This window comes from Xenopus tropicalis, chromosome 3 (genome assembly GCF_000004195.4).
Source record: "Xenopus tropicalis strain Nigerian chromosome 3, UCB_Xtro_10.0, whole genome shotgun sequence".
NCBI lineage: Eukaryota > Metazoa > Chordata > Amphibia > Anura > Pipidae > Xenopus > Xenopus tropicalis.
Window position 1 is genome coordinate 145,487,643 of NC_030679.2, and position 16,975 is coordinate 145,504,617.

Consider the following 16,975-nt stretch of genomic DNA (forward strand, 5'->3'; position numbering starts at 1 on the left):
TGGATAAATGTAAGGTCATGCACCTGGGATGTAAAAATATGCAAGCCCTGTATAACCTTAATGGGACTGCACTAGGCAAATCCATAATGGAGAAGGATCTTGGAGTCCTTGTAGATAATAAACTTGGCTGTAGCAAGCAATGCCAGGCAGCAGCTGCAAGGGCAAACAAGGTTCTGAGCTGTATTAAAAGGGGTATAGATTCACGGGAGGAGGGGGTTATTCTTCCCCTTTACAGAGCACTGGTAAGGCCCCATCTAGAATATGCTGTTCAGTTTTGGTCTCCAGTGCTCAAACGGGACATTATTGAGCTAGAGAGGGTCCAGAGAAGGGCAACTAAGCTGGTAAAGGGTATGGAAAGTCTCAGTTATGAAGAAAGACTGGCCAAGTTGGGTCTGTTTACACTGGAGAAGAGGCGCTTAAGAGGTGACATGATAACTATGTATAAATATATAAGGGGATCATATAATAACCTCTCTAATGTTTTATTCACCAGTAGGTCCTTCCAACGGACACGAGGGCACCCACTCCGGTTAGAAGAAGGGAGGTTCCATTTAAATATTCGGAAAGGATTTTTTACAGTGAGAGCTGTGAAGTTGTGGAATTCCCTCCCCGAATCAGTCGTACTGGCTGATACATTATATAGCTTTAAGAAGGGGCTGGATGGATTCTTAGCAAGTGAGGGAATACACGGTTATGGGAGATAGCTCTTAGTACAAGTGAGGGAATACAGGGTTATGGGAGATAGCTCTTAGTACAAGTGAGGGAATACAGGGGTAGGGGAGATAGCTCTCAGTACAAGTGAGGGAATACAGGGGTAGGGGGGATAGCTCTCAGTACAAGTGAGGGAATACAGGGGTAGGGGGGATAGCTCTCAGTACAAGTGAGGGAATACAGGGGTAGGGGAGATAGCTCTCAGTACAAGTGAGGGAATACAGGGGTAGGGGAGATAGCTCTCAGTACAAGTGAGGGAATACAGGGGTAGGGGGGATAGCTCTCAGTACAAGTGAGGGAATACAGGGGTAGGGGAGATAGCTCTCAGTACAAGTGAGGGAATACAGGGGTAGGGGAGATAGCTCTCAGTACAAGTGAGGGAATACAGGGGTAGGGGAGATAGCTCTCAGTACAAGTGAGGGAATACAGGGGTACGGGGGATAGCTCTCAGTACAAGTGAGGGAATACAGGGGTAGGGGAGATAGCTCTCAGTACAAGTGAGGGAATACAGGGGTACGGGGGATAGCTCTCAGTACAAGTGAGGGAATACAGGGGTAGGGGGATAGCTCTCAGTACAAGTGAGGGAATACAGGGGTAGGGGAGATAGCTCTCAGTACAAGTGAGGGAATACAGGGGTAGGGGGATAGCTCTCAGTACAAGTGAGGGAATACAGGGGTAGGGGAGATAGCTCTCAGTACAAGTGAGGGAATACAGGGGTAGGGGGGATAGCTCTCAGTACAAGTTGATACAGGGACTGGTCCGATTGCCATCTTGGAGTCAGGAAGGAATTTTTTCCCCTCTGAGGCAAATTAGAGAGGCTTCAGATGGGGTTTTTTGCCTTCCTCTGGATCAACTTGTAGTTAGGCAGGTTAGGTATAGGCATTATGGTTGAACTTGATGGACGTATGTCTTTTTTCAACCCAACTTACTATGTTACTATGTTACTATGTTACTATGTAAATACTGGCGTATTTCGGCCAACGCTTGAAAACTCCGTGCTAAGGCGTTTTCTAGTGTATTTACGCATTGTGTGGTTTTTAGTTACATAGTTACATAGGGTTGAAAAAAGACCAGAGTCCATCAAGTTCAACCCTTCCAAGTAAACCCAGCACACCTAACCCACACCTACCAATCTATACACTCACATACATAAACTATATATACAACCACTAGTACTAACTGTAGATATTAGTATCACAATAGCCTTGGATATTCTGCTTGTTCAAGAACTCATCCAGGCCCCTCTTAAAGGCACTAACAGAATCTGCCATTACCCCATCACTAGGAAGGGCATTCCCCAACCTCACTGCCCTCACCGTGAAAAACCACCATCACCATGAAAAAGTTATTGCTATGGATGATGATATCAGGCGTTTTTTAGCCGCTGAGAGAATTAGAAATTACGCAGCATAAAAACGCCACATGTGGCATCAGCCTTTAGATAAGCCTTGCGGACACAGGCCACCAGTTCCCAATTCACCAAGGCTATTTAAAGCTATTTGCTTAATTCAACAACTAGGGCAGGTGCTTAATAACTAATCCCATTGAGCGTTGTGCACTCTCCTCGCACCAACCACCATCCCCAATCTGGCCACGGCTATCACGAGCCACTCAAATATTCCGGCTTCACTTAACAACCTGCACTCACCTCACACCGACCGCCACCCCACACATCCCACGGCTATCAAGAGCCACCTATTTGGTTCCCAACCGGTCGCACAAACCCCTTACTCCCGTACCCAGGCAACTCCCTCTACTGCCTGCGGCTATCAAGAGCCACCTATTCTCAATGCGTGCAGCTAGCAGACTGACTAAACTGGCTCCTACGTGTTTGCACCCCCACCTGCCCTACGCATTTCATCATGAAAATGACTTCATCAGGGGAAATCAATGAAACAGTCACGGATCCTCATGTCCTTAAATGGTCAATTAGTAATGACGTATATTGTGTATAAAGCACTATCTAAGCGCCAAAGATTATAATTGCATGCTATTGAATCCCACACATAGCCAAAAATATAAAATGTAATGATTAAATAATAAATGAATAAACCCAAAAGGGGTAGAGTGATCGTAATAATAATAGCATGACTGAAGAGAAGATCAAAATCCATATTGTAAATGATCAAACAAGGAGAAGAATAAGGGTAAGTATTCAAAAGAGTTGCTGATAATAAATATACCTTAAAATCAAGGCAAGGGGAGAAATGAAAAGGATCTTCCAAAGGACATTGGTTGAATGCTACTTATCTTACAATGAACGGGGTATAAGTGAAGCCTTCATTGAGACCCAATGGGGTGTTAGTTTGTAGCCTGTATATCCATTGGCACTCCTTTCTCAAGAGGGTTCTATCAATGTCTCCCTTTCTGATACCTAGCTTTACTCTCTCAATACCGAAAAAAGGAAATCTCCCGTACATCTGATTGATGAAAATCTCTGATGTGTCTCGCCAATGGAGTGTGCTTTTTATGTATGATCATACCGATGTGTTCTAAGACCCTTTTTCTAAATTCCCTGAAAGTTTTACCTACATAGAACCTGGGGCAGGTACAGTCTCCAACATAAATCACACCAGATGTCCGACAATTGATAAATTGTCTTATTTCATAAGTCCGTGCGGAGTGTGGACTGCAAAAGACCTTCGTAGGCCTCATATACTGGCAAGCTTCCCAATTATTACACTTATAGGACCCTATAGTTGAGCTCAAGAAGTGTTTCTTTGCAGTTTTGGTTTCAGAGTAATGACTATGTACCAAGATGTCGGAGAGACTCTCGGATCTCCTGGCTACCAAAATAGGTCTGTCTGGTAAAATTTTTGCTAGATCACAGTCACCTTTTAAGACATTCCAGAAATTTCCAAGAATCAAATTTATATTGCCCCATTGGTTATTAAAAGTGCCAATGTACCTGAGCTGTTGAGATTGTTGTGTTATTTCAGTCTTTGTCTCTACACAGAGTGTGTCCCGTTCCACAAAAAGGGCTCTATGGTACACTCTTTTCAAACACCGTTTTGGATATCTTCTTTGTAAGAATCTATTGCATTAATCCAGTGCCTGCTTCTTAAATTCATCAAGACTAGAGCAATTTCTTCTCAGTCTCAGATACTGGCCAACGGGGATGCCTTGCTTTAGAGGTACCGGGTGAAAATGTATCCCTGCAAAAGGAAGGTTATAAAATGTTTTCCTTCAAGGAGCAGATGCATCCATCACCAGGGTAACATGCAGAAGTACCATTCTGGTGGATGAAAGGCATAAAAGATGCAATGTGGAAAGAAGACAAGACTCGGGTTTACAACAGGCATATTCAGTGAGGGGTACATGGTGCAGTCTTGTGATTTCAATCATGTTGCTGGGCCGTGCATCTCAGGGCTGGTTCATCCCCAAAAGTGCAACGTCTGGCTCGTTGGTCTAGGGGTATGATTCTCGCTTCGGGTGTGAGAGGTCCCGGGTTCAAATCCCAGACGAGCCCTAGACATTTAGAATGAGCGGCATCAGTCTGCCACCGACGAGTGATGGGCATGGAAACCCGAGGATCACAAATGGTCAACAGAGGCAAGAACTAGGACAGCTTATATGACCTGGCCTTGCCTTCCCTCGTGCAGTCCTTTGAAATCCTCATGAAAGGAAAGCTGTGCCAGAAGAGCTCTGGTATCCGTAAAGAGTCAAAAGCCCCTCTTTTGGAGGTAGCTGAACAGGCGCTCGGTGTATTTGGAGAGCAGCATGTCATTGGAGAGAAATGGCCAAGCTATTAGGGACCTGCGTGAGACCCATAACGGCATGCTCGGGAAAGCAGACTTTTTGAAAATAAGGCCCGAAGGCTGTTAGCGACAAACACCAGAGTGACATGGGATAGCAGAGCCCACTGCTGGCTCGTTGGTCTAGGGGTTTGGTTCTTGCTTAGGGTGTGAGAGGTTCTAGGTTCAAATCCTGGACAAGGCCTGGTTTCTGCAACAATAGCACCATGCAGTTCTGGCCTGTCCATGGATGCTGTCTGTGGACAGCAGTGGTGTCAGTGCTTCCTCTGGTATGGTTAGAGTGGCAACAGTTGCCCTGAGGCCACTTTTGCCCAGCGCTTTCTCAAAACTGCCCTGCAAAGAGCTCTTTGTCATCCCCAAGGCGGCGCAGGGTTTCCATGCTCTTTAGAGTGTTGGAACTCTTGCGGGGTTAATGCCCAGAACTGAGACTTTGCCCCATTCAGTTCTTTCAGCGAGTGAAGAAAAGTTTGAGCCTGATGACCCTCACCATAGAGTCATATATAGATGCACACATGCATAAACACCTCTCTAAGCATATAAGACATGTAGGCTTCATGACATGCTGACTTTTGAAGCTCTGGTTTTTCTGCCAACATGTGAGCAACTCCTTTCATTTCTGTACTTGATTTGAAACTCTGTATTTGGTGATGGGGGGCGTAACCTCCTTTCTTACAGGAAAGCACCTAGACGGCTGACCATGCATATGGCGAAACTAACCAAGATGTAAAAGAGCCAGCTGTGCTCCAGGTGAGGCTTGAACTCACAACCTCGGCATTGCCCAACAGTTACTGCCATATAAGTACTGCGCGCTAACCGATTGTGCCACTGGGGCCTGCCCTGGCTTTGGGGGCCAGGACATTGTTTGATGGGCAGCATGGCACAAATGTAGGTTTGGCAAAGCAGCTGGGCCCAGAGCCAGGCCGCAGGCTCCCAGAACAGGCTCGTTGGTCTAGGGGTATGATTCTCGCTTTGGGTGCGAGAGATCCTGGACGAGCCCAAGGCTTTTTAAGGATACTGCTGGTTTGAAGCGTAAAGGAGCTTAAAGAATATGTTTTTGGAAATTTTGGCCAATTGAACCCAATAAAAGATATGATTTTGTAAAAACCCAGTGCGTTTGTATCCTTCATTCTTTTATCATGTTATATCATGGACTTCTATGAAAGGACCAGATACACCTCAATGTTGGGGGCCCCTCATGGTACATTACAGATGCATCACATGGTGCAGATAGAGAGAAAGGTACAGGGCCCCTTTCCCATCATTTGTAGAGTCTGCTTATAGCTAATTACACTTTTGCCTAAAACATTTTTTCCGTGTGAGTTAATGCAATTGTTTGCATTTCAGGTATTTAGAGATATCTCCATTGTGGCTGGTTGGGTTCGGTTGCACACTGTACCAGAAAGGGGAACCAGTTACTAAATTCAATCTATGACTCAAAGGAAATGGTGCAAGTTATGTTGTTATTCAGTGTAATCAGACCCTTTATATTCACACATTCACCAGAAAGCAATGGACTTGTTCCCACTCCTCTTTTTCGGGGCTCTTCATGGTAAGTGCTTCCATCGCCTTCTTCTCGCTCAGGCTGTGTATTGTACTTTTGGGTAAGACCGAGATGTTTTGTTGCATTTGGTTGGTCTCTAAGGAATTTTCTAGTGTGATGCTGAAGTAGTTATTGGCCTCCTCCTGAATATGAAGACAGTTCCAGAAGAGATTTGTTATATTCCATGTTTGTATATATGTATATCTTTATTGATAAAGCGCTACTTATGTACACAACACTGTACAGTAGAATAGATTAATATAAACAGGGGGTTAATAAGATAATAATAGATAAATACAAAGTATAACAATAAATACAAGATAAATACAGCTGCAATAAGTTAAGAGTCGAGGACACAAGAGGATGGAGGTCCCTGCCCCATAGAGCTTACAATCTATATGGGAGGGTAACTTACAGACATAAATAGGCTGTAGGTCATGAATTATATGCATGTAACCCTTTCTCGGCCCCAGGGTCGGTCTGGGGGTGCAGGGCCCACCGGGCTGCTGCCACCGGGCCCCACACCCCCCAAGGTGCCCCTGATGGCCATGCCCCCTGCAGGGCCCCCACCAATCGCCAGACATCCTCCCCTTAGCACACATAAGTGAAACGCGTCAGGGTAGTACATCGGCAGCTGGGAAAGCAGCAACAAGGATGAGGTCTGGGCCACCGGGCCCACCGGGTTTTTTCCTGTTATCCTGGCAGCCCAGTCCAACCCTGCTCAGCACACTCCATCAGAGCAAGGTCACAATCCATCATACACAGGGCACTCACCTGGGGATGATCCGGAAAACACATACCTCCCAACTAGTGATGAGCGAATCTGTTCCGTTTCGCTTCGCCGAAAAATTCGCGAATCTTTGAAAAGATCCGCGAAACGGCGAAAAATTCGCGAAACGGCAAAAATGTCGTGCGACAAAAAAAATTGTCGCCCGCGGCTATTATTTTGTTGCGCGACTATTGTTTCGTCGAGCGCGGCTCTTGTTTCGTCGCGCGGCTCTTGTTTCGTCGCGCGGCTCTTGTTTCGTCGCCCGCGGCTCTTGTTTCGTCGCGCGGCTCTTGTTTCGTCGCCCGCGGCTCTTGTTTCGTCGCGCGGCTCTTGTTTCGTCGCCCGCGGCTCTTGTTTCGTCGCCCGCAGCTATTATTTTGTCGCACGGCTATTGTTTCGTCGCGCGCAGCTCTTGTTTCGTCTCGTGGCTCTTGTTTCGTCGCGCGGCTCTTGTTTCGTCGCGCGCTATTGTTTCGTCGCCCGCGGCTATTATTTTGTCGCCCGCGACTATTCTTTTTTTGACGCCGGCGACAATTTTTGGACGTGCGGCGAATTTTTCCGCGTCGAAATTTTTCATCCGTTTCGCGAAACAATCCGCCAATGGCGAAACGCGGAAATTCGCCGCGAATCCATGCCTGGCGAAACTTTTCGCCCATCACTACTCCCAACATTTAAAAAAGAGAAAGACTGAGTCAAGATTTTGTTTCCCCCTATGTACCACTCCAAAGCCAGTATAATAACTGCAAAACTATATAAAATAGATAACCACATATGTGCCAGTGTAACTAAACAAAATATATAAAGGACATATTAACTCTAGACATGCCAGTATACCCACTAAATAAAATGGATAACAACAGCAATATTAATCCCCATATAATCACCAAATAAAATGGTTAAAGGGCACAAATAGTATGCCAGTATAATTACTGCAGAAAATGGATAGTGAGCCTGTTTGCCCCAGATGTGTTACTATAATGACTAAAAAAACAAAATTACTAAATACAGTGGATAAAGGGCACATTAACCCCAGACATGCCAGTATAATAAAGACAGAAAATAAATAATGAGCATTTTAACCCCAGACATTCCAGTAAAATTACTATATATACTATAGATAACATGCATAGGAACTTCAGACATGCTTATGCATATTGTCATTAAATTAAATGAATAAAGGGCATTTTAAGCCTAGACATGCAAGTTTAATTACTACAGAAAATGGATAATGAGCATAGTAACCCCAGATGTTCCAGTATAATCATTAAATAAAATGAATAGGAATGCTCCAAATTCACTTTATTTTGGATTTGTCCGAACCCTGAATCGTTTGTGACAGATTCGGCCGAATAGCAAACCGAATCTGGTTTTGGAAGGGTTAAAATTTTCAACTTCCGTGTTTACATGACAAAAAGTCACGTGATTTTAAGAATTCGGATTAAGGTTCGGCCAGGAGTGTGGATTTCGGCCAAATATGAATCCTGCCAAAAAAGGCCAAATCTTGACCAAGATTTTTCTTGAAAATATTTCACCACCAGTGGCTTCTTCAGTTCAGATGACTGGTAGGGAATTCCCCGGCATTTAAACCCTTGAGGGTAGTACAGTCACAGACCCCCAATCACAATGGTTCTATTGAACTTATTCAGTTAGGTGTTGGCTGAAAGTGACAGGTGTAAGAAGGTATGATCCAGTCACAATGGTACCATGATTCTCATTGAGGCAGGTGTTAATCCTCCAAAGTACATGCCTGGAAGTGAGAACTGTTGTGCGGGGTAAGGATGTCAAAGTGGCAAGGGTTTAAATGCCGGGGAATTCCCTACCAGTTATTTGAACTGAAGAAGCCATTTGGATGAGTGGTGAAACATTTTCAAGAAAAGCTCAGAAAAGTCCAGTTGTTTTAGACTTAATTCTACTAGATACTGTATATCATCTCATGGATGAATGAGAATCTTCATAGACAACTAAAATTGTTGTGTTGTTGTTGTTGTGCTGCAGGAGGAATCCATTGTAACCCCTACTGCACCTATCAATATGAATCTGTTGAAGTGTGCGAGGGGGGCAGTGTCACTATCCCCTGTTGGTTCAGTTACCCCAGGAATCAGCGGGAAAGCTCCACTGATGTCAGAATTTATTGGAGAGCATCAACATCCCGAACCTGTGGGAGAAATATAGCCATTTATAATCACACAGAGAACCAGGTCCATGGGGAGTACACAGGGAGAATCAGCCTGGAGGGAAACCCAAAGGAACAGAATGTGGTGTCTCTTCGAATCCAGGGGATCAGGCGCTCAGATGGGCCGATGTTCTGCTGCCGTGTGGAACTACATGGCACAAGCCCAGGAGCAGTGCAAAATATCAATGGGACAGTCCTGAACTTCCAAAGTAAGTGAAGAACCGACTCATGACTTTTTGTCTATGTGCCACCCTGTAGCTCAGAATGTCTGTGACTTTGTCTATTTCCTGCCTACAGATGAATCCAGAGTTGAGCAGCCAGATGCGGTTCCAGCTTTAGTGAATGAAAACCCCATTATACCCTGTTATGTTTTCCCACCACAGGAAATACAGTCAGTAACATGGTGGAGAAGTTCCAGTCGCATCTGTAGTAAGAACCAACATCTAATAACATGGCATAAAATGTTACAATCAGATACATTTACAGGATTCTCACTAATTGACCCACCCAGGGATGTTTCATTGCGTGTAGAGAACCCAGGTTCTGCTACCAGCAAATATTACTGTTGTGAAGTGATAGCAAAAGGAAAAACAATACAAAGACTCCAGGGAACAGAGCTGGTTATAGGTAAGTACACTGACCAACCTTGTCCATTACTGTACTGACAACTGCCCATTAATGTAGATGTACAGAAGTCCTAGTTTGGCTTTCGCTTATTAACGAGGTCAAGCGGGAAAATTATAGATAGAAAATCATTAGTGATGGGCGAAATTTGTAGGCAGACATGGATTCACAGCGAATTTCCACGTTTCCCCATTGCCATTTTTTGACGAAACAGGCAAAAAAATTGTCACCTGTGTAAAAAATAATACGGTGCTGGTTAATGTCTGTAATTCAACATCTGGTGTTTTTATCTGCAGCCTCAAGAATAAGAAATGGCCTATTCGTCAATCAAAGTAATGAATTCACAGCCCAAACAGGGCAGTCTGTCACTATCAACTGCACATTCAGTTCTACCACTGACCCTTTATGGGAGGGGGTTTTCTGGAGAGCGGGTAACGAAACAGGACTTTTTGCCTATCACCCTTTCCAGAAGATGGTCCACCCTACGTACATGGACAGAACAGAGCTGAGAGGGAAGGCAGATCTCCACATAAGAAATGTAGGACCAACTGATGACACCATATATTTCTGCTTTGTCATCCTCCGAACATGTGAAAATACTAATAATTTTAGTACAAAGGCCAAATACGGGCAAGGAACAAGGATGCATGTGTCAGGTAAGGATGCTAACTGTATTGTATATAAGTCAAGATCCTTCCTTCATTGCCACTAGAAGTAGAGTAGATATAAGGTGCCAAGGCCTTTTCTTATATACATACTTCTCATAAGGACCTTCAGGTTGAAGATCCTTCCTTCATCACCACTAGAAGTAGAGTAGAGATAAGGTGCCAAGGCCTTTTCTTATATACATACTTCTCATAAGGACCTTCAGGTTGAAGATCCTTCCTTCATCACCACTAGAAGTAGAGATAAGGTGCCAAGGCCTTTTTTTATATACATACTTCTCATAAGGACCTTCAGGTTGAAGATCCTTCCTTCAACTCCACTAGAAGTAGAGTAGAGATAAGGTGCCAAGGCCTTTTCTTATATACATACTTCTCATGAGGACCTTCAGGTTGAAGATCCTTCCTTCATCGCCACTAGAAGTAGAGTAGAGATAAGGTGCCAAGGCCTTTTCTTATATACATACTTCTCATGAGGACCTTCAGGTTGAAGATCCTTCCTTTATCACCACTAGAAGTAGAGTAGAGATAAGGTGCCAAGGCCTTTTCTTATATACATTCTTCTCATGAGGACCTTCAGGTTTAAGATCCTTCCTTTATCGCCACTAGAAGTAGAATATAGATAAGGTGCCAAGGCCTTTTCTTATATACATACTTCTCATGAGGACCTTCAGGTTGAAGATCCTTCCTTCATCACCACTAGAAGTAGAATATAGATAAGGTGCCAAGGCCTCTTCTTATAAGGACCTTCAGGTTGAAGAGCCTTCCTTCATCACCACTAGAAGTAGAGTAGATTTAAGGTGCCAAGGCCTTTTCTTATATATATACTTCTCATGAGGACCTTCAGGTTGAATATCCAGGAAATTCTTCAGTGTGGATGAGCTATGAATCAAAAGTGATGTAGAGAGCTGGGATTCCAATTAGTGTAGTAGTTGGACAACTCCCAAATGGTCTTCTTTTGCAAGTGGAGGACCTTGCTGCCACCATGTTACCTGCTGTAGAGTGAATGCAGGGAACTAGAGTGTTCCAAGTACTATTTGGGTCTGGTTTATGTGGACATTGAGGGGAGATATTTACTGGATAACCTTAATTTGTTTTGCATGCCCATGATCAGATTTGATCCTCAATATCAAGTGGCTTGGGATCTAGAAGTCAGTTTGTTTTTCTGTGGGACTTGAGAGAAGATGAGAAGGTTTTGGGGTTATTCATTGTTTATTTTACACTATGCAAATATGCTTATACCACTGGCTTCATGTATTTGTAACTTATGCAACAAAATGTATTTGTCAAAAAAGTAATTATATTTATGCCTAAAATGTGTGTGTGTGTGTGTGTGTGTGGGGGGGGGTATTTATAAGCAAACTATCCAGTGTCTAATAAGAATATTAGATAGAGAAAATGAACGTTTTTATTGAATTTTACGAGAATGTTTATTTCAATTTCCATTATCCTATACCAGAGACCCCCAACCTTTTTTACCCATGAGTCACATTCAAATGTATAAAGAGTTGGGGAGCAACACAAGCATAAAAAAGTTTCTGGGGGTGCCAAATATGGGCTGTGAATGGCAGCCCCTAAGTGGACTCGCAGCCTGCAGGAGGGTCTCCAAAATTTGTCTAGAACCACGAATTTCAAAAATAAGAACCTGTTTTGAGGCCACTGGGAACAACATCCAAGGGGTTGGGGAGCAACATGTTACTCATGAGCCAGGAAAGAGTTACTTTTGGATTATATAATATACAGTAAAAATTATTTCATGCAGGAGGGTCACCTGGCCCGACACCTCCTGACAAAGATTCACTTACAGGTGATTTTTATTGAAAGATACTTGTTTGTTTTCCCTTTCTGTCATAATCACCCTTTATTCACTTTATCTCTACTTTCTCAATAAATGTCCCCCCATACAGGGCTGAAAATATGTATTAATTGCTCTTGTTACCATTGCTAGTCACTTTGCTAGTTTTTACTTAAAAAAAGATTCCTGCTATCTATCTATAATGTCCTCTGATGTGCCTGTAAAAGCAATAACTGCAACCATGATAGTCTACTCCCTCTTCAGGTCGTTTACTGTATCTGCAGTGACATTTGACCCCTTTGATCCACCATACCTCTACCCAGCACAGTCCCTTGTGGGAGTTCTGTTTCCATTTTGGAAGCCCAATAGAGAAGTTAGAAAACCCAGAGGTGCCCCACTAAGAACACTAATCCATGTAAAGAATGTACCATTGACAACCACCCTCTGTACATGATTTTGTACCTAGTTTCCTATCCATGTGCAAACATCTTTATTAAGACCTTAGAACAGTGTTCCCCAACCAGTAGCTCGGGGGCAACACGTTGCTCACCAACCCCTTGGATGTTGCTCCCAGGGGCCTCAAAGCAGGTACTTATTTTTGAATTTCTGGCTTGGAGGCAAGTTTTGGTTGCATAAAACCCAGTGTAATTGCTAAAGAGAGCCTTCTATAGGCTGCCAGTCCACATAGGTGCTACCAAATAGCCAGTTATAGCTCTTATTTGCACCCCCAGAACCTTTTTTCATGCTTGTGTTGCTCTCCAAATCCTTTTCCATTTGAATGTGGCTCACAGGTATAAAACGTTGGGGATCCCTGCCTTAGAAAGTAATTATTTTTTGGGTATGCATTATCCAATGCTTTGGCAAAACCCAATTAAGATTCTATCTATTGCACCCAACTGATGATGATCTCCTAACTGGTTGGCTTCTTTCTATTTCTGATTCAGGCCCTGGGAATCAGTGGATTGTTCCTGTAGTCGTCACTCTTACCATTTTCTTCCTTGTGATTCTCCTGCTTGGAACTCTGATCTTTCTAAAGAAAAGAGGTGAGAACATTTTCCCTTTTTAATCAACGATTCCCAAATTTGCTGTTCTACTAAACACTGTAGCTGAGGCTTTAGGCATAGACTAAGAACGATGTGTACAGGGGTCAGAGTAGGGTTGCCACCTCTGATGTCTTTCTTCACTGGGCAGGAGGCGGGGGATGACGTCACAGGGGCAAAGAAGTGAGCCACGATGTCACAGGGGAGAAGAGGCATGGCCATGATGTTGTGGGGGGAGGGATATGATGCAGCAATCATCGATTGGCCGATCATCTCTGGATTATTTCACTTGCTAACAAACAATCCATCCCTTTTTGGGAACCATCTACTATGTCTGCTCGTAAAAATGCTTCAAATAATAACAGATTTTGTTATTTTTCAGGTGTATTTTTCAAGTCACGAAATAGTCCGTGAGTATTAAATATATGCAAAATATGCCCGCCCTTTCCTTTATTATAGCTGTCCTTCCCCCTATTAGATAAATAATACCCTGTATACCGCCATATTTGAAAGACACCAATGCTGTGATGAGATATTAAATGGGAACCAGGATGGATACTGGTGACAGCAGATATTTTTGTCCTTTACACTTCCATTGACCAGAACAGGGATGTGGGTCAAGTGATGGATATGTTAGATAAATAGAACATTCCTGAAACCGAACAGGGAAAGGTTTAACCTTCTCACTAAGTAACCTTTCTCTGTAAGATTAATATTTACATCTAGTTCTGCTGTTGTACATATTATACAGTTCATCAATAGATCTTCTCCACAGAGATAATATGGACCTTACATTGACCGATGTTCCTCCAAGAGGCCAGCTTAATAACATGGAGTCTGAGTATGAAAATAATCCAGATATCACACATGGCCCACAGGTGAGAGAAATAAAGATCTCAACAAAGAAAGGCTCATAGCAAATCACTGGTACACAAAGGGAAAGTAAGTATATATTAAGGCATTTCTCTCATTTTTGACTTTCATTACCTATAGGAGTCTGGAGGAGTTTTCTATGCCCAGTTAAACATGGGGGCTTTGGAAAACAAACACAAGAAAAAGACAGGAGGGACTGAACCTGAAGATAGCCCACGGATCCTATATGCCACGGTGAAAACAGCAAACACCAATGATGTATACTCGACCATTCAGTAGGCATAGACTATGATTCCTCCAGCTACATGAGCTACAGTATTAACTTTGTGGTTGGAGAAAAAGCTCATGGTGGTCAAGAAGAGCCTAGTTTGAAAGGGAACCTAAAATGTCTTACCATAAGATGGGGTTCCTCATAGTGAGGGGAGTAAGGGGGTTGGGGAATGCCCTGCCGGGGGATGTTGGGTAGGGGGTTCCTCACGGTGAGGGGAGTGAGGGGGTTGGGGAATGCCCTGCCGGGGGATGTTGGGTAGGGGGTTCCTCACGGTGAGGGCAGTGAGGGGGTTGGGGAATGCCCTGCCGGGGATGTTGGGTAGGGGGTGCCTCACGGTGAGGGCAGTGAGGTTGGGGAATGCCCTGCCGGGGGATGTTGGGTAGGGGGTTCCTCGCGGTGAGGGGAGTGAGGGGGTTGGGGAATGCCCTGCCGGGGGATGTTAGGTAGGGGGATCCTCACGGTGAGGGCAGTGAGGGGGTTGGGGAATGCCCTGCCGGGGATGTTGGGTAGGGGGTGCCTCACAGTGAGGGCAGTGAGGTTGGGGAATGCCCTGCCGGGGGATGTTGGGTAGGGGGTTCCTCACGGTGAGGGCAGTGAGGTTGGGGAATGCCCTTCCTAGTGATGGGGTAATGGCAGATTCTGTTAATGCCTATAAGAGGGGCCTGGATGAGTTCTTGAACAAGCACAGTATCCAAGGCTATTGTGATACTAATATCTACAGTTAGTATTAGTGGTTGTATATATAGTTTATGTATGTGAGTGTATAGATTGGTAAGTATAGGTTTGGGGGTGTTGGGTTTACTTGGAAGGGTTGAACTTGATGGACTCTTTTTTCAACCCTATGTAACTATGTACAAAAACTGATTTGTATGGAGTGAATACCTTCCTCACCCCCCAAGGTATAAACTAAGATTAGGTTTGCCACCTTTCCCAGCAGCAAAAGCCGGATAATGGGGGTGGAGTGATGTTATCAGGGGGCGGGCTAATTACATAAGGGCAAAGACATAACATTGGGGCCGTAACTGGATGCAGTTTTTACTGTTGAATGCAATTAGCTTTGATTGTAACATAAAAGTAATAACGACGCAGACCTGTAATATTGTTCAGCTGCACATTATGATATGCTGTAAATTTGTTCCATTTTAAAAATAAAACAATAATAAAAATTTAAACAAAAAAGCCGAATTATAGAGGGCCTGTACAGGCAAACATTACATGTAAAGTAAAATCTTACACCAAACTTGGCAGTGTACAGAGGCAAATATAAAAAAAACATACCCAACTAAGCCCAACAGGAACCCCAAAAGGAATAACCACCCTGAGGCAGAGAGAAGGCGCAATATAGTCACCCCCATATGTAGCAGGAGTGTCGGAGAAACTCAGGAGAATTTTCAACAAACACCACATCCCTGCGTTTTTCAAACCTAGCAACACACTGAGACAAAAACTCGTACCCCCAGAGGATCCAACACCAAAGGAAAAACAAAGCAATGTTGTATACGCAGTCCAGTGTAGCGAGGAGTGCACCGACCTTTACATTGGTGAGACAAAGCAACTGCTCTCCAAGCGAATGGCTCAGCATAGGGGGGTGAACACTACAGGCCAGGACTCTGCTGTATTTCTACACTTAAAAGACAAGGGACACTCCTTTGAAAATAGCAACGTCCAAATTTTGGACAAAGAAGACCGCTGGTTTGAAAGTGGTATAAAAGAGGCCATTCAAGTTAAAGTGGAGAAACCATCCCTAAACAGAGGCGGGGGCCTTCGACACCATCTGTCTGCTACATACAATGCTGTTCTAACAGTTTCAGAACTCTTCACACACCCATTCATGCAACTCTAACAAGTAACACCTGTTTTGAAGAGTTGCATGATACTTTAGTAATCCTCTCCTCCACAGCATTCACACCTCTGTGAGTTTCAAATTTCTGAAGAGTTACAAAGTGCCATTGTGATTCGATTAGTGGAAAAGTATATATGCTGAGGGCTTCCCATAACCGTCCATTGTGATTGGATTAGTGGAAGAGTATATATGCTGAGGGCTTCCCATACCAGTCCATTGTGATTGGATTAGTGGAAGAGTATATATGCTGAGGGCTTCCCATACCCGTCCATTGTGATTGGATTAGTGGAAGAGTATATATGCTGAGGGCTTCCCATACCCGTCCATTGTGATTGGATTAGTGGAAGAGTATATATGCTGAGGGCTTCCCATACCCGTCCATTGTGATTGGATTAGTGGAAGAGTATATATGCTGAGGGCTTCCCAAACCCGTTCATTGTGATTGGATTAGTGGAAGAGTATATATGCTGAGGGCTTCCCATACCCGTCCATTGTGATTGGATTAGTGGAAGAGTATATATGCTGAGGGCTTCCCATACCCGTCCATTGTGATTGGATTAGTGGAAGAGTACATATGCTGAGGGCTTCCCATACCCATCCATTGTGATTGGATTAGTGGAAGAGTATATATGCTGAGGGCTTCCCATACCCGTCCATTGTGATTGGATTAGTGGAAGAGTATATATGCTGAGGGCTTCCCATTACCCGTCCAATGTGATTGGATTAGTGGAAGAGTATATATGCTGAGGGCTTCCCATTACCCGTCCAATGTGATTGGATTAGTGGAAGAGTATATATGCTGAGGGCTTCCCATACCCGTCCATTGTGATTGGATTAGTGGAAGAGTATATATGCTGAGGGCTTCCCATACCCGTCCATTGTGATTGGATTAGTGGAAGAGTATATATGCTGAGGGCTT

The 16,975-nt window shown here is 44.0% G+C and overlaps 1 protein-coding gene and 1 non-coding gene across 2 annotated transcripts; both read left to right on the forward strand.

Moving 5' to 3' along the window:
• Nucleotides 1-4,108: 4,108 nt before the first annotated feature.
• On the forward strand, nt 4,109-4,180 carry trnap-cgg. Its single transcript has one exon. It is a non-coding gene; the product is annotated as a tRNA-Pro (tRNA).
• A 1,766-nt stretch (nt 4,181-5,946) lies between these two features.
• LOC101734769 lies at nt 5,947-14,382 on the forward strand. Its single transcript, XM_031899544.1, has 8 exons — nt 5,947-6,015; nt 8,771-9,157; nt 9,246-9,575; nt 9,869-10,228; nt 12,974-13,072; nt 13,452-13,479; nt 13,845-13,947; nt 14,063-14,382. The coding sequence occupies exons 1-8, from the start codon at nt 5,976-5,978 to the stop codon at nt 14,219-14,221; spliced, it is 1,506 nt and encodes a 501-aa protein (XP_031755404.1). The 5' UTR covers nt 5,947-5,975; the 3' UTR covers nt 14,222-14,382.
• The last annotated feature ends 2,593 nt before the right edge of the window (nt 14,383-16,975 follow it).